General features: G+C 37.2%; 1 protein-coding gene across 3 annotated transcripts in view; it reads right to left on the bottom strand.

The window, feature by feature from the left end:
- Positions 1 to 4,873: 4,873 nt before the first annotated feature.
- COBLL1 (cordon-bleu WH2 repeat protein like 1) overlaps positions 4,874 to 13,144 on the bottom strand; it is a 76,982-nt gene continuing 68,711 nt past the window's right edge. For all 3 annotated transcript variants that reach the window (XM_027637037.1, XM_027637038.1, XM_027637039.1), the window contains 3 exons: positions 10,931 to 12,558; positions 10,120 to 10,302; positions 4,874 to 7,175 (listed from right to left, as the gene is read on the bottom strand). In XM_027637037.1, coding sequence (XP_027492838.1) covers positions 7,089 to 7,175; positions 10,120 to 10,302; positions 10,931 to 12,558 — 1,898 coding nt within the window. In that variant the 3' untranslated portion in view covers positions 4,874 to 7,088. The remainder of the gene's footprint in view (positions 7,176 to 10,119; positions 10,303 to 10,930; positions 12,559 to 13,144) is intronic.

The following is a 13,144-nucleotide window of genomic DNA, read 5'->3' as shown; positions in this document are numbered from 1 at the left end:
CATCTCCCTATTTAGTTCAAGTATTTAATTTAGAAAACTGCAATCAGCTTAATTATTTAAAATATTATTTTTACTGTATTTTTGATAATTCAGAGCTATATAAAGCCTTAAGCAACTGTGAAATAAATTCATTTTTCCTTCCTTTACCACTTCAGATTAAGTGTGATTGTAGCTATCGTGTCTTACTTCTTGCTCAGGATCACACAGGGGAAAAAAAAGGAAAAAGAGAGATTAAACTAACAGGCAGACACATATAGCTGAGGAGAAATAATGAAATTCTGAGTCCAGCTATAGTTGTTTTTTGTTGTTTTTTTTTTAACTAGAAATATATTAACCATTAGTAAGTACTCTCGTGGTTAATGTACACCAGCACTAGCACACTAAGTACACTAGTACTTGCAAATAGCCCCTGTTGGCCAGATTTATATTTTAACAGCTGTTGCAGCTGCAGGTTCTGTGGATTTAACTCTCCCTCTGCCCTGAGCTGATTGTACACTTCAATGCCTTTACTGCTCTGAATGTTCACTATCACATACCCAAGCCCAGTCTTCAATATTCCTCTTCTTTTAACTATTCTGTCACTTGTGAAGATTTTCTTGTGTATACTGTCTTTTAGCATATTCCTGTTGCTCTGGCTATGATGATATCAATATATCACAGGCAAAGCAAGGTCTGCCCTGCTGAGTACTTAGAACAACTGGTAAAATAGATAAAGAGGCTGAAGAAAACTCTATCGGTGTAAAAAACTAGGAATTTCTGAAAAATACATTCTAGTCTTCTTTTACATGATACCTAAGGTGTCATTGTTTTGTTATGTGTATTAATAGCAACCCAACTCTCTCTCAGTAAAGAGTGGACATCAAGGGTATTGTATCAGTAGTTCTGAGAAGTATTCAAATTACTAAAGACAAACCTAAGAATTAGCTTCCCCCCCTATGCCTGAACTCCTATGCCCAAACTCCTGTTTTAAGCATTGTTTGGGAATGCCCAGATACTCATGGAAAGCAATGCTTTAGAAATCACCAAGCAGATAATTTGTTGAAACAGAAGACAATTGTAACAGCTGCTATCATCAAAACAGCTACTAAAAATACACTCATTGTACAATCACAAACTGGTAACTAGTAAACACCACTGGCATTTGTGTATAATGACACCGCTGTGTTATGGGCAAAAGACTGTTCTCAAAGCTTAAAAAGTTCACAGAGGAACTTGCAACTTACATCCAAATTCAACTCTTTGGCATTCTTTTTGGCACTAGAGTTGTATCTATTTCTGTTGGGAATGATACAGCCCTTGTTATTTCCAGGTTCATATATGCACAATCACTCTGAAATAACATTACTAATACAAGTAGCTGAGATTTCCTAACAGTTTTAGTGTTGTCCTTTTCAGATACAGTTCTTTCTTCTTTTCCCAATGCCAAGAGATTTTCTTCCATTACTATAAGAGCAAATGCAGAACATCCTGTTCTGTGCAGGATTGCATTTTCATCTTTGTGCCAATTACATGAATGGCTATCAGGAGTTATCAGGCTTTCAGAGTTAAGCTTTTAGTTTCTGGCTTGTCCCACATGCTTCGAAAGGGTACAATGTCTGTAGAACCCTTAAGGCAAAACAGAAAACATAAAACATGAGGTGAAGGGAGAAGCAGCACTGCCTATTGTTAGACACTGATGAAGAATACCAAATTCATTTAACATCTTCCAGTGGGAAACAAGTGAAATAATTCCTCAACTGATAATTTGCCTGTAGATTACTCCTTTGTGTAGAAAACAGGGGAGGAGCAGAAATGTGTTTCTGGCTGTCCTCAGAGACGTGCTGATTCTCCAGATCAAAAAAAGCAAAACATCTTTTTCTCTACTTTATCCCTTCTCCTTCCCCCTCTCATTATTTTTTTCCCCTTAAGTGTCTTGAATAATTTAGGAATAACGTAGTCCATTAACAGTCTTGGTGGTCTTTCCAGGGTGATGGAGGGACGGGAGAAGGAAGTGCTCATCTCTTTCACTTAAACACTAGTAGTTGTGAGGCTTAATTCAGCTAAAAAGAAAAGACTATACATCTCTTCCAAATATGCTCCTTGAAGACATAAACCCATAAACTTAAAAAAAATGTAAAGTGCTTGTGTTAACAAGTAGGAACAGCTGACAAAAAATAATGCAGCTTTACCTACAATATATCACAATAGACTCTTGACAGAGTTCCTGTGTTAGTTCCCATGCCTCATAGCTCTTTCAAGGGAGACAAAATTAAGTATTTAAGTTTTTAACAAGTGTAGTTTCACGTTATTTGCAAATTTCATGTCATTTTAACAAGAATACCTTCCCTCTCACAATGCTACCTAATCAGAAATTTTAAAGAAAAAAAAAAATCTATCTTATCTTATTTTCAATTGGATTATATAAAACAATTCACATAGAAAGCATGCTTTTCAATTACAAGGTGTAAAATATTTCCAGTGATACTGCTACAGCTTTATCATCAAAACAGACTTTATAAGCAATCTGTCTACAACGAGTGATGTTTCATCTACCCCGTCAACAGCCAAGCACTAACAGAATGTCACAGCTTCTGAACCTCAGACCATTCACAGCACCCACAAACAGTTGTCATGCCTGTGATTACAGCAGCTCCGGTCCAAACACACTGTTTTGACTTCAGCCTCACATTCTGTTACCACAGACAGACAAATTAAGACACATGTTCCCTTCTGCAAAGAACTCTATTTCTTTGGCTACCAATCCATCTACTTAGTCATTTACAGGTAGTCTCCTGACTAGTTGCAGTTATCCAACACCTGATAGACACAGCCTGGCCAAGAATTCAAAGAAGTACACCCTGCTGTTCAACAGCATCTTTCCTTTGTTTCTATGTAATAGAAGTCTTCTCAACAACTGTATATTAAAACAGGATTCTAAGCAGCTCCAACTGAAAATGTTTGCTTTAGCTGGTAACAGGTGCCTGTAACAAACTTTAAAGTATTCACAGAATCACAGAATATGCCGAGTTGGAAGGGACCCAAAAGGATCCTCGAGTCCAACTCCTGGCCTTGCACAGGACCATCCCCAGGAGTCACACTGTATGCCTGAGAGCATTGTCCAAACACTTCTTGAACTCTGTCAGACTTGGTGCTGTGATCACTTCCCTGAGGAGCCTCTTCCAGTGCCCAACCACCCTCTAGGTGAAGAACCTTTTTCTAATATCCAGCCTAAACCACCCCTGACACAACTTCAGGCTGTTCCCTTGGGTCTTTTCACTGGTCCCCACAGAGCACAGATCAGTGCCTGCCCCCCCCTCTTTGCCTCACAAGGAAGTTGTAACTGCAATGAGGTCTCCCCTCAGTCTCCTCCAGGCTGAACAGACCAAGTGACCTCAGCTGCTCCTCATACGGCTTCTCCTCAAGGCCCTTCACCATCTTCATTGACCTCCTTTGGACACTTTCTAATAGCTTCTTATATTGTGGTGCCCAAAACTGCCACAATATTCAAGATGAGGCTGCCCCAGTGCAGAGCAGAGAGGGACAATCCCCTTCCTCACCCGGCTGGCAATGCCCCCCAGGACATGGTTGGCCCTCCTCGCTGCGAGGGCACTGCTGAGTCAACATGCCATCAAGCAGGACCTCCAGATCCCTTTCTGCAGCACAGCTTTCCAGCATCTCATTCCCAGTCTGTATGTTCATCCAGGGTCGCGCCATCCCAGGTGCAGAATCCAGCACTTTGCCTTGTTGAACTTCATCTGGTTGGTGACTGCCCAGAGTTCTGATTTGTCGAGGTCCTCTTAGCTGCTTTTATGTTATATTTTCATCCTTTACCTAGTATGTGTGATACAATGCCTCTTGGTCCACATCCACATAATTTTCATGTCTTCCTTAGAGATCTTCATATTGCTTGCTAAAATAATGCTAAAATTACAAGCAGCTAGAAAAACTGCTAACTGATATATGATAACTGCTAACTGAATATATGTCCCAAAAACGGAGACATCAAGTTGTTTAACATCTTTTAGCTGCAAGTATAAGGGTTCTTGCCTTGATCTTACAACCTATAGTCACAAGAATATTTCCAAAAGTTATCTGGCAATGCTGCCCCAGCAAAACTCTCCCTTCTGCAGGGTACATCTGTAGTCTAAATTTTATTCTTCAGTAGAATAAATAAAAAAAAAGAAATCTTCTATAATAACAACTAACAAGATCTCTTTGCTTTTCTAGCCCTCCTTTACTTACAAAGCCCTGGAATGTAAAGTAGATGAAGATGGCATTGTGCTACATGGATACCTGCTGCTTCTTCAAAGAACTCATAACAGTAAGTCACAGTGCACCTTCACTTGGGTCAGCTGCTTTGTTCAGACAATTACACTGACTATCACTTACTTCAATATCCTGACTTTCCTTCCTAAACATTTTGACTGCCATGCAAAAGAAAGGGGATTATAAGAAGTATGGCATAACTAATTGCCTCCTGTTGGAAGACAGCTGTGATACATGTTGTGCAGACTGTAAGTATTCTTGGGCCCAAAACCAAGTCTGTTTACTGTGCATGTAAGGCATCCATAATAAAAATTTACTGCTGTCTAACCTGGGCTTGCAGTTACTAGAAACACTTACTTGAACAAACATGTCAAGTTCACCAGCAAGAGTTTCTCTAGTAGAATTTAATAAAAGAGTATAAGAAAAAATGAATCTCTAAAAATACAATAGCAAGATTTAAAAATGTCTTACGTACACATGTTGGAAGAAGAGGGAAAGAGAAATTTTTGCTAAACAGTATCACCAGCTACTAACAGAAAGTCTCATTAAAGAATTTCATAGTGCTATAGCATGTGTAGACATTTCAGTTATCAAGCAAGTTCAGTGACACAGACAAGAAACCTTAAAATTCAAGCGAGGTGGTTTTAGTTTAACCTCTGATACATAAGATGATATTTACCTTCAGGAGTTCACATGAAAAGGTAGTTTATTTTTAACATATGAGACTAAGACACATATACTACAGTTTTGTGTTCAAAACCAAAGCAAGCAACAAAGCATTGTTATTTGAACTTTGCCCAAAACAGGAATAATTGGACTCTACTGATTTGGTTGAAAAAGTGAAACATCATACCAACTTGTATTACCACAGATGGAGATTAAATTAACTTTATGAAATAACTTTGGTCACCTTGGCAGAGAATACCAAGGTTTGAGAAAAAACCTGTAAGATCCTTGCACCCAAAGTACAGTTAAGGAAACTCTTTTCGCAGTGCAACCTCTCTCTGGCAGTTACAGATCCTCATGTTGTGTAGGAACGCTTAAAACACAGACTTCAAATACCACAACGAACACAAATACTGGAACCCTGGGAGTGAGTTACAACTTTCAAGTCTGTCCCTCAAGATGCAGTGAAATCTAGAATGTAAGCCCCAGTTGGAAACTAGAAAAAACCCCACACCTCTTCTATCTCACTGTTTTCAAGTGAAGGTTGAAGTGTTCTTTCGCAGTCAGATCCTGAAACAGATCTTTTGAACTACCATGTGGGTTCCCCCACCCTTGGATTAAGCCCTTGACTGGAGGCAAAATAAGGAAGAGACGGAAGTGGTAACACACACTGACAGGGGACTAAGATACAGGAGAGTAAACAGGAGAGAACAGCAGTGAACAAATGTCCATCAACCCTCTTTATGAATTTTTATTTACTAAAATGTTCCTTAAAGAGTTTCAGCATTAACACTGTTACTTGTTATCAATAATTGACTCTGTACGTGGAAAATAATTAGACCTCTTTGAGATTATTGCACAAAAACCTGGCAGCAAACAATTAGTAACCCTTTGAAATGCACATAGAGATTGGTTTCTGAAATTGAGTTACAGAATGTTTCTAAAGTACAAAATATATTGTTAAAGAATAGAAACGAAATACAATTACTTTTATTTGAATCAAGTCCAGCAAGAAAATATTTTAAAATGGCAAATACCCCAGCACTTCCTGCATGCATCCATAATCTAGCTATTTTATCATGGTTGTTATCATATTTCCACTCCCTCCCCAAAATGTATAATCTTGACAAGAAATTCAAAATAGGTAAAATATAACACAATGCATTCTCTTTTAATATATATTCCCATCTTGGTATTTAATGCTTAACCTATAAATGGACAGTCTCTGACACAAGCATGATTTGTAAGTGCGTTATTGTGCTGTTTTAAGATTAAAATATTTCACATGAATAAATCCAAAGCAGTTCATTCTTTAGTTATACTTCAAGTGAAAAAAAATAAATTTCTTCTATTTCATTAAGTATCAAAACTGGAATTTGCATTTTATCAGTATGTGAGTATATGCTGATGACTACTTCAATATATATGTAATTCACAAAAAGTATTGCTCATCTGAGTGCTAGGTAAATACTATATACAGATACCCAAAGAGAAATGTCATGTAGTGCTACTGTTAATAAAAGTTTTTAAGTAGTACAAAAATTATCAATAATTTATATCCTGATTTTTTTTATGTGTGTGCTACCAGGAAAAAATTACAGGAGTTAAAAAAAATAATCAAAATACGTATCCCAGTTACTCTCTGCTAAAGGAACAAAACCATCTATTTTTTAGACAGATACAAAGTATTGCATTTAATTAAGATATTCTAGTAATTACAATTTTAATTTAATAAAGGAATATGTAGGCAGCATGTGGTAGATTTAAGTTCTTACAATCTGTTAAAGTAATACACAATTGAAAATTAATGATGTGATCTAGAATTCTTAGGTTGCTTCCAATCTGTAATTTCAGCATAGTGCTACATATTGTTCAGTCTTGAGGCTAAAATCAAGAATCTTTGATTCTCTTTCTATCATAAGCAAAGCTCACCTGCATCTTTTCTTAAACCTTTTTAGCAGCATAGTCAGCTTTATTAAGAGGAAAAGGCAAAATATTACCATAATTTACATATGCTAATAATCTTTCCAAGGCATTAAAAGACACAGCTTGAAATCCTTATAACTAATGACAAAAATATATTAACAGACACTTGCATTTACACTTCCAAAAATTTGTAGTTAGTGTAAAGTTGGCCTATGAAGCAGTAGTAAAGTGCAAAATATTTGGTATAATATCTACTGATTAGCTTTTGCTTCTGTGGAATACAAAGGATTAAGTTTGGCTCTTCCATTAACAGCTATGGTGTTTGATGGAGGACCAACCTGGAGGCAGGGGAGAGAAAAAAAAAAAAGAAAAAATATTAAAGAAATATTAGCCTAACTTTCCGTATCTTTCTCTCTACAGTATGTTACACAGTATTACTTCAAGGAAACAGAAATAGTGTTACTTCAGTTAGCATTTTTCTCATTGCAGTCAATGACCTCCAATATGATTTCCGTACAAAGCATATATACTACAGAAGTGGAAATATAAGACATTACTTAAAAACATATTTTATTAAAAACATATTTTATCCTATCTAAAAATTCCATGTATAACTACTCAAAACATGAATAATTTTTAGTCCTTCTCCAAACCCAGCTGCAAAGAAATACTTGAAAAACATCACTAAACTAAACACTTTTTATTAACTATTGAATAACTATTCTTTCTAACACTCCTTTATACCATGGTAATGTTTCTTTTATCAAGAGCAAACCATATCTTTTATGATAGATAGCAAAGGCCTGACTTTCAGTGGAGCTGCATAAACCAATGATTCCAGCTGGAGTTAATGGGAGCTGTGGAGGCTCCACAGCCATGAGAGCCACATACCAAAGCACAGTTTACTAAACACAATGAAAACATTCTCGAGAGAAAAAATGGTTAAAAAGAAACCTCACTTGACCCATTTTAGGTTAGTAATTACTGAGGACCCTATTGAACAGGAAAGACCAACAACACAAAAGGCCACAGATCTCAGCACTGCATACTCACAACATATTAAGTAAAACAGAGGGTGAAAAAAAAAATTAAGGAATTTGTGTAGTGGTGCCAGGATTTTATTTTTAATGATTCTCACACAGAGAGAAGCAAGCACCTGACAGACCTCTCTCACAATTCAAATGGATCAGATTATCACTCTTCTTCCTGACTGCACTACAATACTGGAAGATACGAGGTGAATGCATTTTAAAAGTCCTTTCAATACTAAAAATCACTTTTGTGTGAAAAGGAGTTATTGATACAAAAGGTTTCGTTCCTCCGTCCTCCTACTGCCAGTTCTCCATTTTAAACATAAAATGAGACCATGTTTTTGTTAAATTTGCCATAGGCCAAGAAACTTCTTTCTGCTGTCAGACATACCTGTACCACAGCATATGTGCTCTGGGTGAGAGTGAGAAGAACAGCATGTACAATTTTATGTTTGGCAAAACTTCAGTGAGTTCTTCATTACATTTTGTTTGTGTTCCAGGGTTTTTTTTGAGGCCTGTTTCAGGTTTCTGTGCTGCAGACTGCTCTTCTTTATGGTTACAGCTTCTTCATTATTATAATTTCTCCTTAAAAAGTACAGCCCTCTCCTCACCCCAGCCTCAACACATAGTACACTGACAAAGGATATATCCCACCCATAGAAGAGAAAGGGAGGGGAAAACTGACTTCAGTTATCATTTCTCTCCCTTTCCACAAGCCATTCTTGTACCTGATAAAGGTTATATGGGTCAAATGTACAAGAAGGACATTTGTATTAAAAAAGAATTAATAACTACGTAATGAAGCTTTTCCTTGTTTTCTTTCTAGTAGAAATTGTTTCCTTGAATTTTGAAAAGTACATTATGGACTTTATTTTTTAGAACAGTTACAAGCAACTGGGCCAACAGCCGTGCCTATGCATATTTCCCATAGAATCATAAAGCAAAGGTGACACACTACGAAAAATGAATAAAGTTCTGTATTATTCAGAATGTAATTATGCATTGGAGGAAAAAAAAGCCTTGATGAAAATACGTGCAAACAAAATCCAAACAGTATTTCTGGTACAACAGACAGATTTGACCTCTAACTGATTCCGAACAATACAGCATTTTCTTAAATCTTATACTGTTTTTAAAGTGGCTGTAGTTAGTGACATGTAGTTAGAAGTAATACTACTCGTATTATGTACCATTTTTACTGACTAGAGATCAAAAACTACTTGAGTATGCCTGTAACTTTTCCAGGAAACTCAATCTTCCTGTTCAGTGTAGAAATCATGGGGGGCCTATAAGCCTCAGAGAGGCTGCTGCACCACTACACTGAAACAAAACCTTAGGTATAAAATATTCCAGCATCTGACCATCCAATGAAAGAATTTGACCCTTGAGGGTATCAAAGACTTCCATAAAACAAACAAACAAAAAAATCCCTTGTATCTACCCACCGCACATCATTTGTTTCTTTCAAGTTTCAAGCAGTAAAGGGAAAAGAAAAAAAATACTGAATTTCTTTAACCTTCTGCAATGGGAAATTATTTCTTAATACAGAATGCAAAATACTAATGTAAGATCAAGAAAAGTTTGTTTGAGACTATGATTGTCTGGTTGCAAATTTAAAACAGTACAGATTTTTAAAGTGTGCAGTGTTTTATCCAATGAGACATTTATAGGTTAATGTTAGGAAAGAGAAAAGAAAAATTAAGCCCCAGTTTTAACCAGAGGTGGTGGGGGAAGATGGTCCTACAAGGACTGTTGACAAAACATTGAGAAATGTCTTAGTAATGATGCCAAACAGCAGCAGGAGGCTTGAAGAACATTCAAGAATTATCTGATAAAGTCTAATAAATAGGAAAATAGTCTTCAGAGCTCTGTGTTATCTGCCTGCAAAAGATTGCAGCCACTTCATGTCTAGAGTGAAGCTGCTTAGCAGTTTTCTAAAGCCATACACTCTCACACATAAGTCAGATATGAAAGATATGCCTAATTGATAACCTAGAGAATTGTTTCATTTCAGAAAGATTTCATTACATTTGTACTGTTTGAAAATACAGACATCTGAAGCTCTTCGTGTGCATTCACCAGTTTATTCTGGAAAATTGACCCCTCTTCCTGACCTCCTTTCCCATTGTTAAGAGACCTCCTGGTAGCACTTAGTGCCAAAGCTAACTGCTTTTAGTGTCAAGCATTAGTATGGTAATTTTGGAGGAAGTACCATGAATTCATTGTTATGGATGCAGTGATGAAAACTCACCCTTTTCAATTTGGCAGCAGCTTCTCCAGAGCGGATTGCAGCCAGCAAGCTCTGGTGGATCTGTTCTGGGTCAGAGCGCGGGAACGTCATCGAGGTTTGTCTCTTAGTGACAGGGGGTGGGTGGTCAGTGGAAGCACCTGACTGCGCCTGACTCTTCTGCTCACTATTCACATTGCTGTCTTTCTATAAAGGGACGAAGTGGGAGGAAAAGGAAACCAAAAAATTTTAATCTGAATTAGTTATAAATGGAAAACTGAGTCAACCTGGCACAAGGTTGCATAGCAAACTGCTGCCGTTCTAGTGTTTGGTTGATTCAAGATTTCAGAGACCAGCCACATTCCCACTGGAATAGTTTCTCCCTCAAATAATTATGCCAGCAAAATTTTATGCCTCCGTTCAAGTGTGTTAGTGGCATGATCACTTGAAGCCAAACTAATCACACCACTCAGAATTAAATTTAAGAAATTAACACACAGAACCATAAGGAACAAATGATAAGCACTCCAAGCATAATAATAGGTATACACAGGATAAATGACTATTTAATGTACAGTTCTTTGAAGCAGGGGATGCTGATTATGGCAAGAAATAAATATTTCAAATCATCTGAATTATATTGTTCTCATTTTTACCATTCTCTGTATTCATGTACTTCATTATAATGCTGTGCTACTGCTGAACACCACTGGGTGTTTTCACTGTATGAATACAGCGCTTTCTGACCAGGAAGTGGTTCACAGCCAAGCCTTTAGAGTAGTTGCACTAGATGGCAGTGGATCAACAGTCAACCAGTATTAGAAATAAAGTTTACCTTGTCCATTAGACTATTTTGTGGCCCCGCTGTTAAGGTCTGTAAGGAAGGGCTTTTCACTTGAGGCATGGAGGTAGCTGAGGAGAATTCAGCTGCCAGAGTGGCAGAGGAGAGTTCAACAGGAAATTCCTCTCTAGGTGCCTGGCTAGTGACTGTACGTGTCTTATTGAATGACTGTGACCTTTTGACTGCAGAGGAGACAGCAAGAGCAAAAGGGGATGGTCTTGAACTGGAGTATGGCTTTGGAACTGCAAAAGTTCTTAGAGTTTTTAGGTTCAGTGGTGCTGGAGGACAGGGGGGATAAATTAAAGGTTTATTGCTTTTAACAGGAGACGTGGAAGATTCAATGTTCTTTCCATCATCAACTTTTTCTTCATCTGCTGGAGGAGAGGAAATACTTGTTTTATGTAAAGCCAAAGAAGTCAGATCAGGTGATGAGGTTTTTTTCCCCATCTCTGTATTCTTAGCTTCATTTTGAATTGAATTAGGAGCACAACTGGTACTTCTGGCAACTGCAGATGTCACATAATGACCTGAAGCTCTTCGTTGCATCTGCAGATAAAAAGAGCTAGGCTTTGTTGTAGGACTTAATGCATTTGACTTGTCCTGAGTCTCAGAAGAAGCATTTGTATTATCCAAGCTTAGCATCAGTGGGACACGCTGCTTGAAAGACTCCTTTTCCATTTGGTTGCTCTCAGTAGTCATCTCAGCTCCAGAGGTCACAGTATGTTCAGAAATGCTGTTCACTCTCTGCAGCAGATCATTCACTGCTTCAGCTTCATTTTGTGAACCAACCTGTAAATGACCTACACTTTTTGACAGATGAGGAATTTCAGCTTGCACTATGAATTCTTTGGGGTCTTCATGCTTCAGAGAATCTTCCAAAGTAGATACCTCTTGATCCTTATGATCTGATGGAACTTCTGGTTCCCAGCTCTTCATTATTTCTAAGAATTTTGGAGGCACTATTTTATAAGTAGTCATGCCAATTTTTGGTATGTAATCCCTTGTAATTTCATTAGCAGGTTTGGGTTTAGGTCTGGTGTCCTGTCTATAAAAAGGGTGACCTTTTACAGAAAAGTCATCTGGAGTTTTTGCAGTTGTTTCTGGTAAAACAAAATTACTGCCATTTATACAAACGTGACTCTGGTCTTTCATGGGAATTATATTTCCATGGGTAACTTCTTGTGTCTCAATATTTTGTTCTATTGACGTATCTTCATCCCCTTGCTGCGTTCCATGCATCACTTGAAGAAGGGGGTTGTTTGTATCTGTGTTATGTTGAGGGACCAGTTCTCCGAATGTGGATGATTCAACACCCTGAGGAACAATAATTTCTTTCTGAGTAGACCTTCCCAAATTGCTATCCAAAGGACCTGTCTGGATTGCAACATCCTGAGTTTTTACTGTATCCAAGCTGCTTTGATTTGTTTTGTCATCTTGCTTTTCTGACATCAGTTGAGGATAATTCCTATGACTTACAGAGGTGTCATTTTTACATGCCTGGAAGTTTGATAGTCTGTCAACTTCAAGCTTGTTATTTTCTGTAAAATCTACTGGTTTAATTTCAGCTGTCTGAAGTTCTTTCCCTTCTTCTTTTGTTGGAAGGAGTTTTGTATCGCTGTGATCTTTAAGTGAAAGAAAGATTCCAAAATAAATACAAATGCCAAGAAGATTCAATCTTCCTCCTTACATCAAGAAGCTCTGCATCTAATGTATTTAACTACAATGACTGGCTTCTCACTGACATTAAAAATTTCCTTAACACTTACTTTTAAAAGTTATTTAAAGATATAAGTATATTTGACTAATATTGCCAAATAGTAGTATTCTAACTCATGTATTCTTCCTTAATAAACAGGCTACTGGTGCAATGCATTGACTTAATAGAAAAAACTATTCTAGAATCATTTAACAAATGCTAATGAATTTCAGTTGATTATATAGGCATTGGTGACTCAAGAGCTCAAGGACTATTCAATATCAAGTTAGATACAGCTTTTATTTAGTTCCACACATTTGTGGCTTCTGTTCTTTAGTTTTAATGTCACATCTTATTTGTCAACTTCACCTTATGTATTTGTACATGGAAACAACTGAAAAACATATGGATAAGAGCAATTTTCCAAAACTGTTTTTCCTACTCTTTAGTTGGTCTGATAATTCAATTTTCTACCCCTGGACTAAACACGTGATCGTCTCCAAAACATGTGA

Source organism: Corapipo altera, unplaced genomic scaffold (genome assembly GCF_003945725.1).
Source record: "Corapipo altera isolate COAL_440 unplaced genomic scaffold, ASM394572v1 45, whole genome shotgun sequence".
NCBI lineage: Eukaryota > Metazoa > Chordata > Aves > Passeriformes > Pipridae > Corapipo > Corapipo altera.
Note: the sequence above shows the minus strand (reverse complement) of the source record. Positions and strands in the feature narration are given on the sequence as shown.